The 19,607-nt window shown below is 36.1% G+C and overlaps 2 protein-coding genes across 7 annotated transcripts in view; one reads left to right on the plus strand and one right to left on the minus strand.

Moving 5' to 3' along the window:
• The window catches only part of RAB1A (RAB1A, member RAS oncogene family), a 27,245-nt gene extending 12,171 nt beyond the window's left edge, over positions 1-15,074 (plus strand). Inside the window, exons 2-6 of the mRNA XM_031467156.2 lie at positions 2,102-2,174; positions 6,374-6,469; positions 11,048-11,143; positions 12,849-12,980; positions 13,242-15,074. Of these exons, the coding sequence (XP_031323016.1) occupies positions 2,102-2,174; positions 6,374-6,469; positions 11,048-11,143; positions 12,849-12,980; positions 13,242-13,439 (595 nt within the window). The 3' untranslated portion in view covers positions 13,440-15,074. The remainder of the gene's footprint in view (positions 1-2,101; positions 2,175-6,373; positions 6,470-11,047; positions 11,144-12,848; positions 12,981-13,241) is intronic.
• The window catches only part of CEP68 (centrosomal protein 68), a 39,919-nt gene continuing 35,220 nt past the window's right edge, over positions 14,909-19,607 (minus strand). For 3 of the 6 annotated variants that reach the window (XM_031467149.2, XM_064494438.1, XM_064494439.1), the window contains one exon: positions 14,909-19,601. In XM_031467149.2, the coding sequence (XP_031323009.1) occupies positions 19,339-19,601 (263 nt within the window). In that variant the 3' untranslated portion in view covers positions 14,909-19,338. The remainder of the gene's footprint in view (positions 19,602-19,607) is intronic. The other 3 variants (XM_064494442.1, XM_064494443.1, XM_064494441.1) reach the window with 3 other exon arrangements.

Consider the following 19,607-nt stretch of genomic DNA (forward strand, 5'->3'; position numbering starts at 1 on the left):
TTTTTTCTCTAGTATTTTGACCAAAATGTTAATCAAGGATGGCTATAGATACTTTTAGCTGTTTCTCTCAATGAAAGAGACCTGATTAAAAATGCAACATTAAAATGTTCTCTGATCTCTTAGCACAGTGCTTTCTAAAAGTCACAATGCTATATTTTGGATGAATAAGTCATTTTACTTTCACAGGGATAGACATGTTAAACATAAGAGTAGGGAAAAATAGACTCCAGATTACTTATGGGGAGAAAGTATGAAGTGTCATTGTCATAGTAAAGTAGACATGAAAAAGTTTAGAGGAAGAACCATAATATAACTTGTAATATAATTAGGAAGCATTCATGTTTTTTCCAGCCTTATGGTTATTCTGAAATAGAGAAATTGATCTCTAAGGTAGTGAATGATACCACAGGCAACATCTGTGGCCCAATGCTGTCATTTACTATAGCAGGACCCAGTACCACAGATTCAGAGAATGTTTATTGAGTACTTACTGAATACCTGGCACTGTGCTTAGGGAAGTTGGTAAATTCAAGGCATTTGTTTTGTCAAAATTTCTGTTAAAAATTAAATAATTGTAGTAGTATCAATGGTGTGATTATTCTTGCTAACAAATGAAAATTTTTGATGTACTTATTGCTAATGTTCAGTGTTCAGCAGTCTTAAGAATTCATTTGGTTTAATTAAAGAGGAAGCTATCAATAGTACTAAAGTCAGTCAGCATCTATACTAATAAAAGTTGTTTAGAATTAGTTATCAATAACTTATTAAGGGTAAATTTTTATAATCATTATCCCCATTATCCCCTTTCTTTCTTTAAAATCTCAAACTGAAAAGGGTTTAGTTACTAAGTTCATCCTATTCAACCCTTCTTAATGACATGTTTAAAAGCTTACTTCCTATTGTGACCTTTATTTTGCTGCTGGCTAAGGTACTTTGGATTTTTTAAAAAATGTTTTTCCTTTAGATAATTAGAGACAATAAGTGTACTATGGTAACTTGATAAAACCAGAAAGATGTTTTAACACCTGGGTAACAATTGATGAATATTCACAGAGATAATCACTTTTAAACATCTCCCTTACATGTAAATATGATAATTGTAATCTACATTTGATTTACAAGTGGTATTTGGGTTTCACTTTAAGTAGGTAGCATTTTTTAAGAACTAACTCACAAAGAACAACATTAAAAATCATGAATTATCATCTTAAAAATCTGAAAATCTGAATCTTTTTGTTGTTGTTTTGAAATTGCTTTAAAAGAACATATGAAACTGTTTATAGAGTTAGGAAGAATCTATGAGGGATTCCTTTGGAGACCATAGGCTGACCGACTGTTGTCTTCAGATCCATGGAGGAATCCCTGGGGATGGTTTTTGAGTTAGGCTTGGCAGTGGTAAACGTGCATAAACAGAGCGGAGCCTTCAGTGTTTTCTGAAGAATGCTTTATGCAAGCTTTGAATGTTGGTATGGTTGTATGTTTCTATAAACAGTCTTTGGTTTTACTGCATCTCCAGTTTAAAATATTTATAATGCAGGCTTTCAGAAGTTAAATGATCCATTTCCTTCCTTCCTTCCTTCCCTCTTCCCTCCCTTCCTCCCTCTCTTAAGGGAGGAATTCCAGGTGGATGCTAGGGAAGGATCATAAAAGCCGTTTGCTGGAGGACTGCTGTGAAATGATTTGAGCTTGAAATTTGAAGGAGAGATTTGTTTCATTGGCAACAACAATGGAAAGTTAACTCCCTGTGCTTTAATATTGCAGAAGAGTGGGATTTTTTCTAGCATAAGTCTCTTGGGCTCTCCAAGAATGCTTACCACTTACCTTTCCTGTCATTCTTTCCTTGGAAGTGAAAGTTCACTGATCTTAGAGATCATGGCTGGTGTTGCCTATCTCACATTTACATAATTCTCTCATGTTCAGTGATTCATCAAAAGGGCTCCTACTGTTGGTTGCAGTTTTGACTTCTGTTAAGTCACTCATGGGCTTTTCAGGAGCTGTAGTCTTCCTCAGTGAGCTGTTATTCTTGGCTGTATTTCTGTCATTGTAGAACTTACAGTACAATATGCTTTTCATTAATGTGGTTTTCTTTTCCTTTTTGCAGTGATTATTTATTCAAGTTACTTCTGATTGGCGACTCTGGGGTTGGAAAGTCTTGCCTCCTTCTTAGATTTGCGGTAAGTTGAAATTAAAATGCTTTTAAAGAAATTAATGCTGTGTATGTTTTCCAGGTAGACAAAACATTAAACAATTTTATTCAGAATATTAATTTTCCAGAACTTATATATTTAAAGCCTCCAAGTGTACATCCCTACTGATATCTAGACTCTTAAATAGAAGTGCTGTTACTCTTAGAAGAAATTTAAGCAAAATGTGGTTATAAAGTCAGATCTAATACTCTTCCTGGAGGTCATGTTTCATTCCAGCAAAAGTTGTGAGTTAAGAGGAAAATAACTGGCCTGTGTTGAAAGTGACTTGATGGAAAACAAGTCTTCAAGTACAACTTTAGTAGAATCAAAAAAACTTTTTTGGACAATGGCATAGGGTTTTATATGCTGAAATTTACAAACTGATTAATGACTTTCAACCTAATAGAATCTAGAGTCTCCTTCATAGTCTTTACCAGCTGCCTTTAAATTTAGTGTGTTTTCCTTCTCACTGTCTTCATCGTTGGTTCTTAAGAGTATGGGCCAATGGGGATTAGCAAGACCCTCTCAGTGGAGTCCATGAGATCAAAGCTACTTTCCTAGTAACGCTAAACTGTTAGTATTTACTAAATAGCACTAACAAAACGTTTGCCTTTTTTCACTCTGTTGACCTTTCCCTCTGATGATATGGTGGGTAAAACTGCTGGTGCCTTATTAGCACCATGTCAAAGTATTGGTAAGTCCTAAACTATACTCATAGTCATGGTATTTACCTCTATTCACTCACAGGGCAGGGAGACACCATTTTCACTTAAGAATGTTTTTGGTGAAACAAAATGATTAATTTTTTTTCTATCTTTTTTTTTAATTGAGTTATAGTTGATGTACAATATTATATAAGTTTCAGCACAACAGTAATTCATAATTTTTAAAGGTTACATTCCTTTTATAGTTACTATAAAATATTGGCTCTATTCCCTGTGTTGTATGATAGATCCTTGTAGCTTTTAATTTCATATTCTAGTTTGTACCTCTTAATCCCCATCCCTATCTTGCCCCTCCCCTCATCTATCTCCCCACTGATAACCACTAGTTTGTTCTGTATATCTGTGAGTCTGTTTCTTTTTTGTTATATTCACCAATTTATTTTTTTAGATTCCACATATAAATGATATCATTCAGTATTTTTCTTTGTCTGACTTATTTCACTTAGCATAATACTCTCCAGGTCTGTCCATGTTGTTGCACATGGCAGAATTTCATTTTTTTTTTTAATGGCTGAGTAGGATATGTTTGTGTGTATATATCTTCTTTATCCACTCATTTGTTGATGGACAATTAGGTTGCTTTTAAACATGATTAATTTTGAAAAATCTTGATTCTTGTGTATTTTTTAAATATTTTGTGTGAAGAAATGAGTACTGTGCAAAAAGTGCTTTTACTGTAGACTGAAGTATGTTGGTTGTCTCAGGGGAAAGAAAAGCATTTGTATAGTTTGCATTGTGAGCTAAACTAATTGCTTTTTTTAATTGAAGAACTTTTCTTCTTCTTTTTCTTTAACTTGAAAGAACAACTAACAAACTATAGTTATGTAGAATTGAGTATTGGGTACACATTTTGTCAGATGAGCAGAGACTGTCACTTCAAGGAAAATATCTGACAGTATTTGCTGCCTGTAATAAATTCAAGCTTTCAAGGGAAAATTAGAATTTTGGAAAATTTAAATTTACTACTGCAAGCTTGATAGCATCTCAGATACCTAATATGACTTTTCTAATGAGTGATATTAATGAATCTTATTTTTAAATAAACATATATATAATTTCATTATATATAATAGTTTAAAATGAAACCATGGAAGTACTAGCAAAGCACTGAGAATTGGGACAGAAGAGATAACAAGTGCAATGGTTCAGAGGCATTTAAGTGTGAGTCATTTAGGGATTTATAAGAATTCTAACAAAGCATTTAATAAAATATTTCTAATAAAGCACCTGGCATGAAGAAGTGCAAAATTAATGTTTATTGCATTCATTTTGTTCTCTACTTTTCTATAGTACCTGATACGTCTCTATTAAAATATTAAAATTTTTATAAAAGTGAATACCTAATAATGATAAAGAGCATTTTGTCAAATACATTCAGTTCTTTAAAAATATCCTTTTACCCAGTGATTCCATGTGTGCAGAAATGTGAATATATGTGAAGGATAAGTCAACATAGCTACCTCTAGGCACTGGGAACTCTTTCTGATCGCATTTTACAGTTTTCTCTTGGACATCTTTTGTTTCAGTCCCATGTACGGATTCAGCATTATCAAGACTCACCCACACTGGCTTCATTTAATCCTTTTTTTTCTTCTCTTTGTTGGAGTGCAGCAAATGTAGATCCCAAATGTGTCATTTTCCCTTTATATACTTCAGTATGCACTTCTAAAAACTGGACATTTTCATATAAAATACATTTATCAACTTACAAAGTAAGTTTCCCTGGTTGTCTAAGAAGTGTGGTGTTAAGAGTTGGTTTGAAATCATGATTCAGACATGGTTCACACATCCCACTTGGCTGTTTTCCTGCTCAGTCTCTTAGAGTTTTTCCATCCTCCCTCTTTTTTATTTATGTATTTTTCATGCCATTTACCTTTTGCAGAAACTGGGGCAGTTGTCCTGCAGATTGCCCAACATGTTAGACTTGTCACTTTGCTTTTCTGTGGTGTCTTTAAACTAGTTCCCTTATCCCTCATGTTTCTGTAATTGGAAATAAGGCCCAGAGCTGTGCTATCTTTATGGAAGCTGTTAGTCCCATATGACTATTTAAATATAAATTAAAGTTGAATAGAATAAAAAATTCAATTCCTTATTCTCACTAGCCACATGGGGCTAGTGGCTACTGTACTGACTATGACAGTTTATGGAACCTTTCCATCATCTAAAAAGTTCTTTCGACAGTGCTGCTCTTGATAGATAGAGGCTTGATTAGATTTAGGCCCATCTTTATTGGTGGAATACTTCCTAGGTGGTGCTTTATGTGCCTGAAAAGATTCCTCATTGAATTTAGGTGGTAAAAGCCTGATCTCTCCATTCACAAATCTTTTCACAAACATTTTCACTTAAAGAAAAAAACTGAATTTTGTTTCCATTACGAGTAAAATATTGTAACAGACACTTGAGAAAGAAACAGGTATAATTTTAAAGGTTTAACCTTGAGTTAAACATTGTTCACACAAAAAACTTGCACACAAATGCTCATAGCAGCATTAATTATAGTAGCCCAAAAGTAGAAACCACTCAAATGTCCACCAGTTGATGAGTGGATAAACAAATTTTGGTATATCCATGCAATATAAGCCATAAAAAGGAATGAAGTGTACTGATTCATGCTGTAACATTGCTGAACCTTGAAAAGTTTATGCTGAGTGAAAGAAGCGAGGCACAAAAGGCCACATTGTATGATTCCATTCATGTGAAATGTCCAGAACAGGCAAATCCATAGAGACATAAAGTAGATTAGTAGTTTCCAGAGTCGGGGGAGAAGAGAAAATGGAGAGTGACTGCTACTAGGTGTAGGGTTTTCTTTTGGGGTGAGGAAAATGTTTTAGAATTAAATAGTGGTGATGGTTTTACAACTTTCTGAACATACTGCAAACCACTGAACTATACATTTTAAAAGGATGAATTGGGAAAGTAGCTCACTGATAGAGTGAATCCTTAGCATGCACGAGGCCCTGGGTCCAATCCCCAGTATCTCCATTAAGAAATAAATATTATATTTCAGTATGTGAATTACATCTCAGTTTTTAAAAGTGATAACTAGGAAATAAAATTGACTTCTAAAAAAGTTCATTAGAAGAGAATGACATGATCATTGCCTTGTGAATAAATTGGATGGGAGGGTGGGGGAGCAAGAGTTTTGCTGATTAGCATGTTAGAAAAATCATTCATAATCATTGAAAATATAAAACCTTTTTCTGTATGATGTATGTAAAGAATTTGCCAATAGATGTTTGGAAAAATTAAAGAATAGCTATTGAAAAAATCTTAAGAAGAAACCACTGTTAAATAGCACTTTGTCTTCAGAACATGAAACTCAGTGCTGTAGCAGGTTGGAGTGGCTGTTCTCAAAATGTTATGCCTTATAAACCTTACCAGCTTTGTAGGTAAAAGTTAACATTATATTTTCTTATTTACATTTGAACATTCATTTTAATTGTTAACTTGTTTTCCCTTCAGGATGATACATACACAGAAAGCTACATCAGCACAATTGGTGTGGATTTCAAGATAAGAACTATAGAATTAGATGGGAAAACAATCAAGCTTCAAATAGTAAGTAATTTTTGGACTAGAAAGTTTTTGGGAAATTATTTTGGTAAATTTAGAGTGTTATTTTTTTAATATGTGAACAAAATTAAAGTAGCTTAATTATGCATCTGTGATAGTGGTAGAATAAGAATTATTTAGATTCAAAATAAAGTGATTTCTCTTAAGATTACCTTTCTCATTGAATTTCCGGTTCATAAAGCAGAGAAATACATGTTTTAAGTCAAACTTGGTCCTAGTTCTTTTTCTTGTGCTTTTTATTAGTGGGGTCTAAGTTGAAGTTTACCTTGTCTTAAAGCGGAAATATATTGCACGTGTTTTGTATGTCTTTTATTGTGCTGAATATTGTGGAACATTAAAAGAAACCTAGGAGAAGTTTCTTCATATGTGGCTTAGTTGAAGAGTATTTATTAGATAGTATGTACCAACACTGTAGAAATGTAGAATTTTATTAGAAAGGAACTTAGCTTTTCTCACGTTTTACAGCTCAGAAAATGGATGCTAAAGAGATTTAATGACTTGCCTACAGTTATTAGCAGAACCAAGTGATCCATAGCTCTGTTTTCAATGTTTTGTGACCCTGTGCCGTCCTTACCCCCTTATCAATCCTTAGATCCCCAACCCTGAATTAATAACAGGCAATTGTATTAGAAACTTAATATGGGTCTACCACACTACCAATGTGGACATATCTGTGGTCTTGAAAAGAATTAATCTCTGAGTGTTTTTTTTTTTTTTTTTTAATTGAAGTATAGTCAGTTACAGTGTGTCAATTTCTGGTATACAGCATACAGTGTTTCAGTCATACATATACATGCATATATTTGTTTTCATATTCTTTTTCATTATAGGTTACTACAAGATATTGAATATCCTGTGCTATACAGAAGAAATTTTTTTTTATCTATTTTATATATAGTAATCTCTGGGTATCTTTAAGAGTTGGCTATTAGTATGAGGTAACATAGAAAACAAGTAACTGTTCTTTTCATGGAATTGATAACACACTTGAGAACTGTAAGGAGTTCTGAATTTGGAGTCAGAAAACTTGGATTTATTGACTTCATTTTGGTATTTATTAATTAAAGAGTCATGGGTTTAACTTAACTTCAGCCTTTGCCCTGAGACTCAGTTTCTTATCTGTAAAATAAGTTTGATAATACTTGATTTATTAACTAATAAGGTAGTTGTGAGAACCAGATCTGTAACTGTGTATGTGTATATGATTATGTATGTGAAAGCCCTTTGCAAACTTTTGGGCAATATACAAATGTTACTAATGATGTGACATACCTAGGTAAGTGAATATTTGATAGGTTATTTTTTTAGCTGCTTCCTTTCTTATGTGACCGTCATAAGGAAAAGAAAGGTACATTACAAAAGAATTGTGGATTTTGACACAAGTAAACACACTTGAAACTCCAAATTAAGACTTGCAAACATATAGTTATCAGAGATAGCTTTAAATACTTTCAGTCAGTGAACAGATTATCTTCCATATTGATTTTTCCCATTACATGTAGAGTGCCAGCTTGGCACCATAAAGAATATTTCAGAAGGATGCACCCAAGCCTGTAACTTATTGATGTGAAATGATTATGTTGTGTGTGATCATTGGTCTCAGTAAGATTTGGATACATATTTGTAAAATATCCATATATTGTTACTTTCCTATGACTGGAAGGGATCTTAAAGGTCACTCAGTGTCCTTTCATCTTCAGTAGCAGTTTCCTTTCACTATCTGGTGTCTTTTTTTGAACATTTCTGGGAAGCCCACCATTTTTCAAAGCAGCTGGTTCTACTTATAAATAACCTCTAATTGTTAATTCTTTATATTGAGCTGAAGCCAGTTTCCTTTAACTTCTGTCTCGTATTCCTTTGCTTTTTACAGCTGCCAGAATGAGATTAATTCCTTTTCTGCTGGCAGCCTGCCATTTAGATTGATCTTATCACAACCTTCTACCCCTGAAGTCAGTCATTCCTTTCTGAAAGCATATTTCCAGAACCCTTTACAATTTGGGATACACTTGCATTTTATAAGTGCCTTTTATTAAAATACGATTCCTAAAATCAAATACAGGATATAGTCCAGCCAGTGTGGGCTACATGGGGTAAATTCTCTATTGATTTGGACTCCTATTTTTTTTTCTCTTGAATGTCAGGGACTCAAGCCATTTTCTCATCATTGACCCATTCAAGGACGTAAAAATAAAGCCTGAGTTTACTACATTTGCTGTCTCAACAACCATATTGCCTACCAATTTGGATCTTAAGTTTTGTTTTGTTTTAATCTTACATTTTGTGACTAGTGTTTTTAAAATCTAAACGCAGTATTTAACTTTTTCAACTCTGTTACATTTCATCTTGCCTGGCTTGAATTATCTTTCCAAGTTTTCTGGGTCTTCCAAAATGATTGGGTTGATCTATATTTTGGTTAGCTTTTTCTGTTCAAGTTGCCATCTGGGTCTTTATCAGAGTTAGTGATTATGAAACATTAAGCAGTGCAGGGCATGTACAGAGTCCAGTCCCATACAATGGAAGGCCTCTTTCTGTGATTGTTCCTTCATGAAGCTTTATGGAAATGCTTACATCACACCAGGCATTCAGATAGATTCAAGGTTACAGGGATGAATGAAACATAGCCCCATGGGAGGAGATCCCATTTCAGTGGGAGAGACAAACATGGGAAAATCAGTTCCCCTGTGAGTATGAGGGGTAATAAGGATTAGATACCTAAAGGGTGATCAGTTATAGAGGAAGGTACTGTTAGGATGTAGAGTCAGGGGAGTTTTCAGAGTGGCAGGGAGACATCAGAAATTTTACCCTCTGGATGCCATTGCTTAGTTAGCCACAATTCTTTGTTAACATTTATTCAGAAACTGTCTTTTTCTTATACTATCTTTGTGAAAGGAGTTGGTGGGTGGAGAAGAGAGGAGAACTGAAATTTTATTGAGCAGCTTCTATAATCAAGCATTGTGCTAGGCATTTTACAAACACAGTTCATTTAAGAGGGTGTTATCTGGGATTTATAGATGCTGTTAGGTGACTCTTCCTACAGTAAATAACCAGGAACCTAGATTGGATGCTTTGAAGTCACATTGGTTTGCCTCCAGAGCTCGTGCTTTTCCAGATACCTGAAATTCTTCAAGGCTCCTGACTGATACAGTAGATCTAAAAAGTCTTCTGACTCTCAGGCTGATACTTTGGGTGAACAAAGTAATGAAGCTGTCGTGGCTTGTTTTTGTCGGTTTTAGATTTACAGTTAACATTTTACCTTATTTGCTTCATTCTTTTTCCTCTGGAGTTTGTTAAAGTAAATTATAGATATTATGATATTTTGCTCCAAAAATACTAATTATTCATCTCTATTTTACTGTGTAACTACCATTATCACATCTAACAAAATTGACACTAATGCCTTAATACTATCTAGTATCTGGTCTGTATTCGAATTTCCCCAAAATTGCAACTTACTTTTAACAATCAGAGGTTGGCTGGGTCTTAGAAAAGGAAGTGATTCCACTGAGTGTTCCTGACCTTTTTTCTTTCTTTCTTTCTTTTTTTTTTTTTTTGCCATTTAAGATGCTGGTGGGGATCAACACCAAGCTCGCAGACATATTCCAAAACTTTATAATTCCTTCCCCCTAAAGGCTGGTGCAGCTTAATCTCCACTTGCTTTAGGCTTAAAGTCCATCTTTTGTTTTGTTTTTTTTCAATGGTAAGCATTAAGCAACCACTCTTTATTACCCTATATCCATCAAGATGTTATCTTTTACCAGTATCTTTTAGTGGGGTAGGTAGCTATTTTGATGATACAAATTTTTTTTAAAAGAAAAGGTCATTGTCTAGGAGCAATTTAAGCAAAATTCTTACTGCCCTTGTTAAAAGCAAGGCTTTTAAAATCTAACAATTGAGCTTTCCTGGTATTTTTAAAAATTAGTTTTTTAAAACCCAGAACTTTAATGTAACGATGTGTTTTTCAGCATTGGAGCCTAAGTAGTTGAGATGTGGTAAACTGTTCTTAAGATTAATTTTATAGAAGTACTTGGGGTCATCTTCCTTATACTGTTTTCCCTAGGACTAAGATAAATGTTCCTGAGATGGTTAAAGTGCTGTCTTGACTGGTAGTAATCTGAATTAGGTCCTTTCAGTGGTTTCCCTGATGATAAAATGTCTTGCAGGTGATTTTCTCTTATGTGTAAGAGTGTACTGTGTTTAAAGAGGCATTAGACCAGGAGCTTTTCCTAATACCAAGTCAACCTGTCTTTGCATTCATACTAGCCTTGTACAGTGCTGAAGGCTGTAGGGGATATAAAGAGTATGACATAGCTCCTCATCTCAAAGAGCTTATAATTACAGTACTGGTAGCATTACTACAAGCTAAATTGTAGGTACTACCTTCTTTTCTGGACCTTCAGGTATTTGACAGTTACTGTGCAGTTTAGTAGTGTGAGCATGGAGAGCTAATGTTTCCATGTCAAAATCTTGACAACTGTGTAAATTAAACTGTTCTCCCTCCTCCTTTCCTTTTCTCCAACTGTATTTTAATGCAATTGTTTGGATTTCTTAATTGTTTTATGATAGTGGGACACAGCAGGCCAAGAAAGATTTCGAACAATCACCTCCAGTTACTACAGAGGAGCCCATGGCATCATAGTTGTGTATGATGTGACAGATCAGGTAAGTTCCAAGAGAAAATGGTGTTATACTCACAAAGTAGGAAGTTACTAATTGATAAATATCAGATTCTTTTACTTTGCGTATAAGCTATCAATATTATTTATATGGCAGAAGACTTCGTCTACCCCTAAATGAGTGAATCACATAAAAACCATGTTTTAAACCAATAATCTTTTAAGAACAGATGCATTGTTATTTTTCTCCCCTACATCATTGAAATACATAGTGAATTGGTCAACCAAAATTTATTATTATTTTCCTTTAGTAAATAGGAATTTTAGTAATTGGTTTTACATTTGCTTTTAAGGGACCAGTTATATCTATTATCAGCTAAATAACTGATTGTTTTGGCAAGTTTGTAGGGAACTGGGGTTGCTTGGTTTATACTGTGTCCTTGGTGCTAAGTATTAATAGGAATTTGCCTGGTAATTAGACCTGTCAGCATTGCCAAAAGTAAAATTAGGGGTTTCTGCCTGTATATAGGATGTAGTTCAGAAATAGGGTGAGCTTATAGAGGAGAGTAAAGATTTGCTGTTGAAAGGAAGGTAGGGGGATGTGGACATAGTGTGAAGAATGTGGTCTAAGGGCCATTCTTTTGATCAGAAAGTTAGAAAATTTCAGGGTCCTGTTTTTTTTCCTGTCAAAAGAATGAAAGATGAACTTTGAAAGTTAGAATTTGTAATTCTTTTTCCAACAAAAAGCTCACATATTTATTACTGAGCCAAACAAAGCACTAGTGCAGAAACACTGACACGGAGAAAAATCATTTTCCCAATTAAATATATCCAGCTGTTCAGGTAATAGTGGTATTTTCAGAGTGATATGGAAAGACGCAGGTGACCTGGACACAGCATGAGTATGTGTGGCACCTCATTTCCTGGGCTCCTTATAGACTCAGCTTGATCTTCTCCAGTGTCTTCTCTTGGAGTTGTACCTGATTTTATTATCAGTTTCATTTGAATCCATTGGGGAATGGGATGATTCTGCTTTTGTTTCTTGGCCAGGAGTCACTTGATCCTGAAAGTCTTTTGAGAAGACATGGTAGGAGCAAATTCAACCACCTAGAATTTATAATTCTTGTAGCAAATGTTAAATCTCACCTCAGCTATGAAATCATAGCAAATTAGGAGATGACTAGAACTATAGACTTCACATTCAGTGCCATTAGAAGTAATGGGTGAGTGATAATCAACATGAGGGAAAAAAATGTTGCTAATTTCAGAAATCTTATTACCATGTAATATTTAAAAGTGAAAATTTTCCTCTTTTAAGTATGACTGGAAAAGAAAACAAGCTGCTTTACCTTGGACTCATTTATTTAATAACTTTGACATCTCTGGTAGCAACATTTAGGCTATCTTACTTATAAACCAAAAGTTTGTCAAGTTTCAAAAACCAGGTTTTGTAGCATTTTAATGCATATATTTAAATTGCATATTCCAAAACAACTGGATTTGCCTGAACTGCAGTTTAATGTTGAGCTGTATTTCCCTCTCAAATAGGCATTTTCAAGTCTTCAGATTCTAATTTCTTACTCATATAGGCATGTATCATTATTTTATTATGTTCACGTCTTTCCCAGCACTAGTTATTTTGTAGCTAGGGTTGTCTCATGGTCAGCAGATACTGCTGTTTATTACTTGCTTCATTAGGACCGTTGTATCCAGAACTGTATTGCCATTCTTTAAGATGTCTATCTTTTTAGGAGTCCTTCAATAATGTTAAACAGTGGCTACAGGAAATAGATCGTTATGCCAGTGAAAACGTCAACAAGTTGTTGGTAGGGAACAAATGTGATCTGACCACAAAAAAAGTAGTAGACTACACAACAGCAAAGGTATGTTTAAAAGTTTGATTTTTCAAACTGAATTGGGAGATGGTGAATTTGAGTTTGAATTCAATGTTTGGGTATGGAGTTTCATAATGGCCACGACCACCTTAGCTTTAAAAATCGTGCACTAGAATCCTCTGATAATTCGTGCAGTCTTTTTGGATTCAGTAAACTTAGTCCTTTATCACTTCCTGGTTCAGATGATGAAATACGCACTAAGTGAAAAAGGTTTTCCAGTGTTAATTTAATTGTGCCTTATATTCTTAGGAATTTGCTGATTCCCTTGGAATTCCATTTTTGGAAACCAGTGCTAAGAATGCAACAAATGTAGAACAGTCTTTCATGACGATGGCAGCTGAGATTAAAAAGCGAATGGGTCCTGGAGCAACAGCTGGTGGTGCAGAGAAGTCCAATGTTAAAATTCAGAGCACTCCGGTCAAGCAGTCAGGTGGAGGTTGCTGCTAAAATTTGCCTCCGTCCTTTTCTCACAGCAATGAATTTGCAATCTGAACCCAAGTGAAAAAACAAAATTGCCTGAATTGTACTGTATGTAGCTGCACTACAACAGATTCTTACCGTCTCCACAAAGGTCAGAGATTGTAAATGGTCAATACTGACTTTTTTTTTATTCCCTTGACTCAAGACAGCTAACTTCATTTTCAGAACTGTTTTAAACCTTTGTGTGCTGGTTTATAAAATAATGTGTGTAATCCTTGTTGCTTTCCTGATACCAGACTGTTTCCTGTGGTTGGTTAGAATATATTTTGTTTTGATGTTTATATTGGCATGTTTAGATGTCAGGTTTAGTCTTCTGAAGATGAAGTTCAGCCATTTTGTATCAAACAGCACAACCAGTGTCTGTCACTTTCCATGCATAAAGTTTAGTGAGATGTTCTATGTAAGATCTGATTTGCTAGTTCTTCCTTGTAGAGTTATAAACGGAAAGATTACACTATCTGATTAATAGTTTCTTCATACTCTGCATATAATTTGTGGCTGCAGAATATTGTAATTTGTTGCACACTATGTAACAAAACAACTGAAGATATGTTTAATAAATATTGTACTTATTGGAAGTAATATCAAACTGTATGGTGATAAGTATTGTTTTAATTCTTATGGCTAAAGGGAAATAGAGCCTTGCATTATACTCAAAACAGCCATTTGTGTGTGCAACCAGGGCACTGTAGACCTATCTTAGAGCAGCATCCAATATGCTTTCCAGATAATATACCCAATAAATGACCTAGGGAGGCTTCTGTGCTGTATAGGGATTTAACCAAGCTTAGTGGTTCAGGGAGATTACATAAATTGTATGAAAATAAGTTTAGAACGTATGCAGTCTAGCTTATTATCTCTGATCCTTCGCTAAAACCATTGGAAATGGCTTCGTTGATCAACATTTTGCTAATTCTTCTGTGATAAAGGTGGAAAGCAGCACACCTTTCTTAACTGGCAGATGATTAGACTAACAGGTGTGCTAGTACTGTTTCTTCCATGCCTGGAGTCAGATGTCAGCCATCCTCCACAACTATGTAACTTAGGTTGGAGGAGAGTTAAGGCATTGAAGTAGAAAGCAGAAAATGAACTATTTGCCCTAATTTTAGAAATTATATCCCTTTAAATTAGCTGAAAACACAAATGCTGGGTGGGAATGATAAATGAGAGAAATATATTTATTTCAGTGGAATTTTGCACATGTGAAATTTTGTTAACTAGGACCTTAACGATCCTAGGGTTGGTTTTTATTGTGGGGAACAAAAATCTTTTGCTAGCACTGGCATTTTAAGGTAATAGAAGTCAAAGATTGTTTCCTTGGGGTTGAAGTAGCAGCCAAAACATTCTTTACTTGGGGGCTTGGGATGTGGCTGTTGGCAACACATTTTATGGTGGGGGTCTTTAATTCAGTGATAAAATTTAAACTAAAAACAAGCCAAAAATTATAGGTTTCTTTATTTTCACTAAACAGGCAATTGAAATACATGGTACAAAAATAAGTGGTTAAGATTATTGTAAAATGAAATGGACAGAATAAATATTCAATTTAATTTTCCATCTATGAGAATTTCACAATAAAATCACAGTTTACTTTGTATTATAGATGTGCTTGTTGGATCTATTCATCCTCACATAAGGCAACTGAAAAATTTCTCAAGTTACCAGTAGTTATTTGGGTGAAATTTTTTATTAATGCTTCAAAAGGTTTGGGTTTTGGGGTTTTTTTGGGTTTTTTTGCCTTATCAATATAGTATAAAGGGGAAAAGAATTCAGAAACTATTTTTTAAAGTAGATGAGTGATACAAATGTTAGTGTGATACACTTTGGTTTTTTAATACAGCAAGTTGTTCAAACTGTCAGCTTATTCTTGTGAGTTAGCAAAAAACATTACATGAATTTAAGATGTGGGCATATTTACATACTTACTGAGTTTTGAAAATTCCAGTGTTCCTTCCCCCATGGCAGTCGAGACTGGGGCTTACTGCAAGATGTCTTGCCATGCTTCGCTATCTGCTTTTATGAATTTACCCATAAATGCAGTTTTGAAAAAAAAAATGTATTCCCATTCCTATCCCCATTTTCAAGTACAAACACTTCAAGCTACTATGGGCTTTAATAGTCTGTTCACTCAATAAATGAAATTAATGCTTTGCTATATTTTAAATGTAAGTGGCTACCATGAGTTACCTTACAGATGTGAAGAGTTTTCTAAATCTAAGCAGTCTCTGGAAAATCCTTGCAGAATGATAGCTGTTCTGGTCTGAGTAGTAACTACTTGTTCTTTGACCTTGGACCAAACCTCCTTTAGCATATATGTTACCATTGCATTGTATTTTATATCAGCCCTTCTTTATGATCCCATTTAAGCTTTAAAACAGTCCTGTATTGACACTGTCTCCTATTTGCAGATCAGCTTAACCAGGGAGCTGTGACAAGAACCCAGGTTTTCAAACTGCCAGCCCAGGTTCTAGTACTGCCAGATTCCAGTGGACTTAAGTTCTATTAATTTAAAGGGAACTACTAAGAAAATTTGCTGCAAGTAAAGTTGGAATTTCGTAACCACGTTATGTCACTGTAAGCCACTGCTGTCAAGGCTAACGTGTACCACAGCACACTGGCCAGCCAGGCTGTTTGAATCTAGCCTGGCCACGTTTGCTCGTGGAATGCTGCTGGCAGCATCTTCCGAGGCGGAAACCGTTTCAGCTTGAGTTTTTTAAGGGAGGTCTTAAACTTCTTACAGCGCTGCCGAAGATGACATTAAGTTGTACTGATACTCTTCAGCGGCATTCACAACCAGGTCCAGAGTAGGCACCCTTCAGTCACACCTTATTTCAAAGGAAGTGAACAAAAATATCTTAGGTCATCTCTAGGTAAAGTAGTACTTTCTTGGGAAACAGGGTACTCTGAAGTAAAATACTCTGAAAATTTCTGTCAGTTGAAGCTGATTATAATTATTAGGTTGAATGGCAGAATGGCATGTTCAGCTATTCATTATTATAAAGGGTTGTCATCTTCAGTTTTTGCTAAGTAAGAGACTTATTTTCTTGTCTATCAAATGTTAGTAAATACTCCCAAGGGCTATCCTGTAACATACTCAGTGGAAAGACATGTACCAATTGATAGCTCTAAGAGAAGGTGAAATACATCAATTTAAGAACAGAGGCCATTAGACATGTCTTTTTAACCAGTTCTAGGCTTTTAAGAGGATTTTACATATATAATGATATGCTAAGGTGTTCTTTCTAAATCTCACTATGTACGGAACCAAGATTACAGTGGAGCTGGCAGAATCCTAATACGCAGCTTAGTTCTGATCATGCCCTTAAGCATTATGGTAAGTCATCCCAGAATAGCAGAGGCACCTGAAACACTGCACTTTATACAGCTACTGTTGAATTTTATATTTTTTCCTTAATTGTTAAGTATTAGAATTTAACAGCTTATTTTCCAGTATAAAGTCTGAGAAATTTTAAAGCGGGGAAGTCACATTTAATGATAGGATTTTACTGCATATGGAGGTGGATGAGATGATGTTAAGATTATGTGGTTCAGCCCCCAAAACTAAAGCCCTAAAAGTCCTTTTGTTTTGGTTGGGGGGGGAATCAGGTTTGTTTATTTCTAGAAGTGGTTCTGGGGACTGAACCCAGGACCTTGTGCATGCTAAGCATGCGCTCTACCACTTCTTCCTCTAAACTTCTTTTAACAAGGGTAATTTTGTATTAAATATTTTGTCCTGAGAGACAGTCTGCTTTATGAAAATAATTGTTCTAATGTCACTTGCTCTGGGTTCAGATGACTTGTTCATTTCTGTATAAACTTAAAAGATCTTCCTTTCTTAAGCGCCCTCCTTGAATGTGAATCTGGAGTTTGAAAAAAGGTATTTAAGTGTGAAGAACCCCTTCCTTAAGGCTTATTAGCCCACTGTAGTGCTGAAAATACACGGGGGAAAAAGTGCTTCCTCCTTCCATATTCATTCATGGCCCAACAGAACTTTTTTTTTAAGTGCCTTTTTTTTTCTTAGTTTTATGCAAAATCTGTGGTTCCTAGCAATAGCTGATCATTTTTCTTTAAAAAGCCATAGAATTGGCTTTAAGTGGTTGATCAGATTTTTTTCTCTGAGGTACTTACATGTCAACTCCCAAAGCAACAAAGAATTCCCTTTTTTCCTTCACTTTTGACAGCCTTAGTTTCTATAGTTAACCGGACTGTGTGATTCTGTCCACGGCCTTCCCTGACCTGACCACTCCTCCAAGGGAGAGCAGGAATGGAGGCTGCCTCCTCCTAGAGGTACCCTTAAGGTAGATCAGTCAGTCCAGAGCCCTGCGGAAGCTCAGCAGCAGTTCCCTAAGTCCCTGACACATTTTCCTTTGAGATATTAGCTAGGCAGGCAGATGGAGCCCTAGGCCCTTAAGATGATAAAAGGTATGCTAACAGCCCAAAATAATTTGTAGAGAGATCTGTTCAGAAACTTCTATTAATTGGGAGAGTTAAAGTCTCTTCTGTAACCTTCAAAGAGGGATTTATAATAAAGCCTAAGCTTCATTTTGTGAAGTTCCAAGTACCTGGCCGACCATTCACTTTTTTCAGTCTCCTGGATCCTCCTGTGTGCCTGCAGATACCAAGTATTTGGTACCTTCTTTCTCATGCCAGCCTTCTTTAAATGATCTCAGCAGGTGGACTAGTTACAGAAGCTGTCTCCTCTTTTTAACTGGATAGGAGGAGGAAAGACCTTTAAGCCTCATTGGCATTATTTATCAAAAACTGCAAAGCTACGTGCTCTATGTAGAGAAGCACCAAAAGGAAAACCTTAGTTTGGAAGGATTCATTTTAAATAAAAATAGTAACTCAATAGCCCTTACTTCAGGGAAGAGAAAGGCATTTTAAAGCTAGTACATTAGAGTTAGGTTTCCCCCTTGATTTCATTGTTAAATGGCTCTCACAAGGACTTCCTGCAAGTTTCCTACTAGCCAGGTTTTGGCTGACCGATTACATCTCTGCCTGAGAAGACGCCTGAAAGAGAAAGAGAAGCTTGTTACAGGCAGAATGCTGCAGAGGAAGAAATGACACAGTAGTCACCTGCATTCACTTTAGCACTGAAATGACCACTGCTCAAATTTATTTGGTACAAATACAGGGACTTGCTGCTCCTGACACACCAGGAATTTATATCCTTTTACCCTCTCTTGTCTACAGTGAACTCTCACCTGAAAAACCTGAGTTGAACAGCACATTTTGGTTGTAGGAGAGAAAGTTTCAGAGAAAGTATGCTCCTGTTGTGGAATCATGTTGGGCAGTGGTAACTCCAGTGACACCAACCCCTCTGCTCTTAGCACCCCCTTTCTTATCATTCCTGTTTGACCTTTCAGAGATGAAAAGGAAATTGTACTGTTGCATCTCCAAGGTATGGTACTCCCATCTACTCCCCTAGCCCTTTATGGAAGGGACTATGGAAAACTTGCAGAGCCTTTTTGGGAAAAGGAGGTATGGGGAGTTATCAGTAACTCTGGATCCCTGTGGGCACGTGCTGCTGTCCAGAGCTGCTCGGAGATGGAGTACCAAATGAGGTGGGGGAGAGGACTGCAGAGCAGAGGCAGCCTGTTAATGGCTCTGTACTGGAGGAGCGTACGTGTGCAGGCATTAAAAAGCAGGTATTGATAAATTTGGGGGTGGGTGACAGATCTGCCAAAAAAACAGTGGAAGCACAGAGGTGAAACTGAGTAACGGAGACCACCGCAGTAAGCGTTCCTCACCACAGGAGTTCCCCCTTCCCCCACCCTGTTCCTGGCAATGGAGCATCTCCCTTTTTCAGGACCCGGGGCTCTCCCAGTATCTCACTTATTTCAGCAGCTCTTAGCTCAGTAAGGTTCTAACAGTCAGTTGTCAGAGCAGGGGCTCGGTACCGTAGCCTGGCACTGGGGTCCAGGAACAGACTCTTCTCTTGGGTTGCTCCACTTACCAGGCTAATGCCCTTCACGCTGGTGCTACTGTGAGCCACTGGCGTGCTGTCAGGGAGGAGGGTGCAGCCAGCCAGCATGTCCAGAGAGGATAAGATGGTGTCGTACAGGTGATCTGCGTGGCTCTCCAGCTCACTGGGCTGCCTGGAGATTCTCCCGAGGACATCCTTTAACACTAACA

Source organism: Camelus dromedarius, chromosome 15, assembly GCF_036321535.1.
Source record: "Camelus dromedarius isolate mCamDro1 chromosome 15, mCamDro1.pat, whole genome shotgun sequence".
Lineage (NCBI taxonomy): Eukaryota > Metazoa > Chordata > Mammalia > Artiodactyla > Camelidae > Camelus > Camelus dromedarius.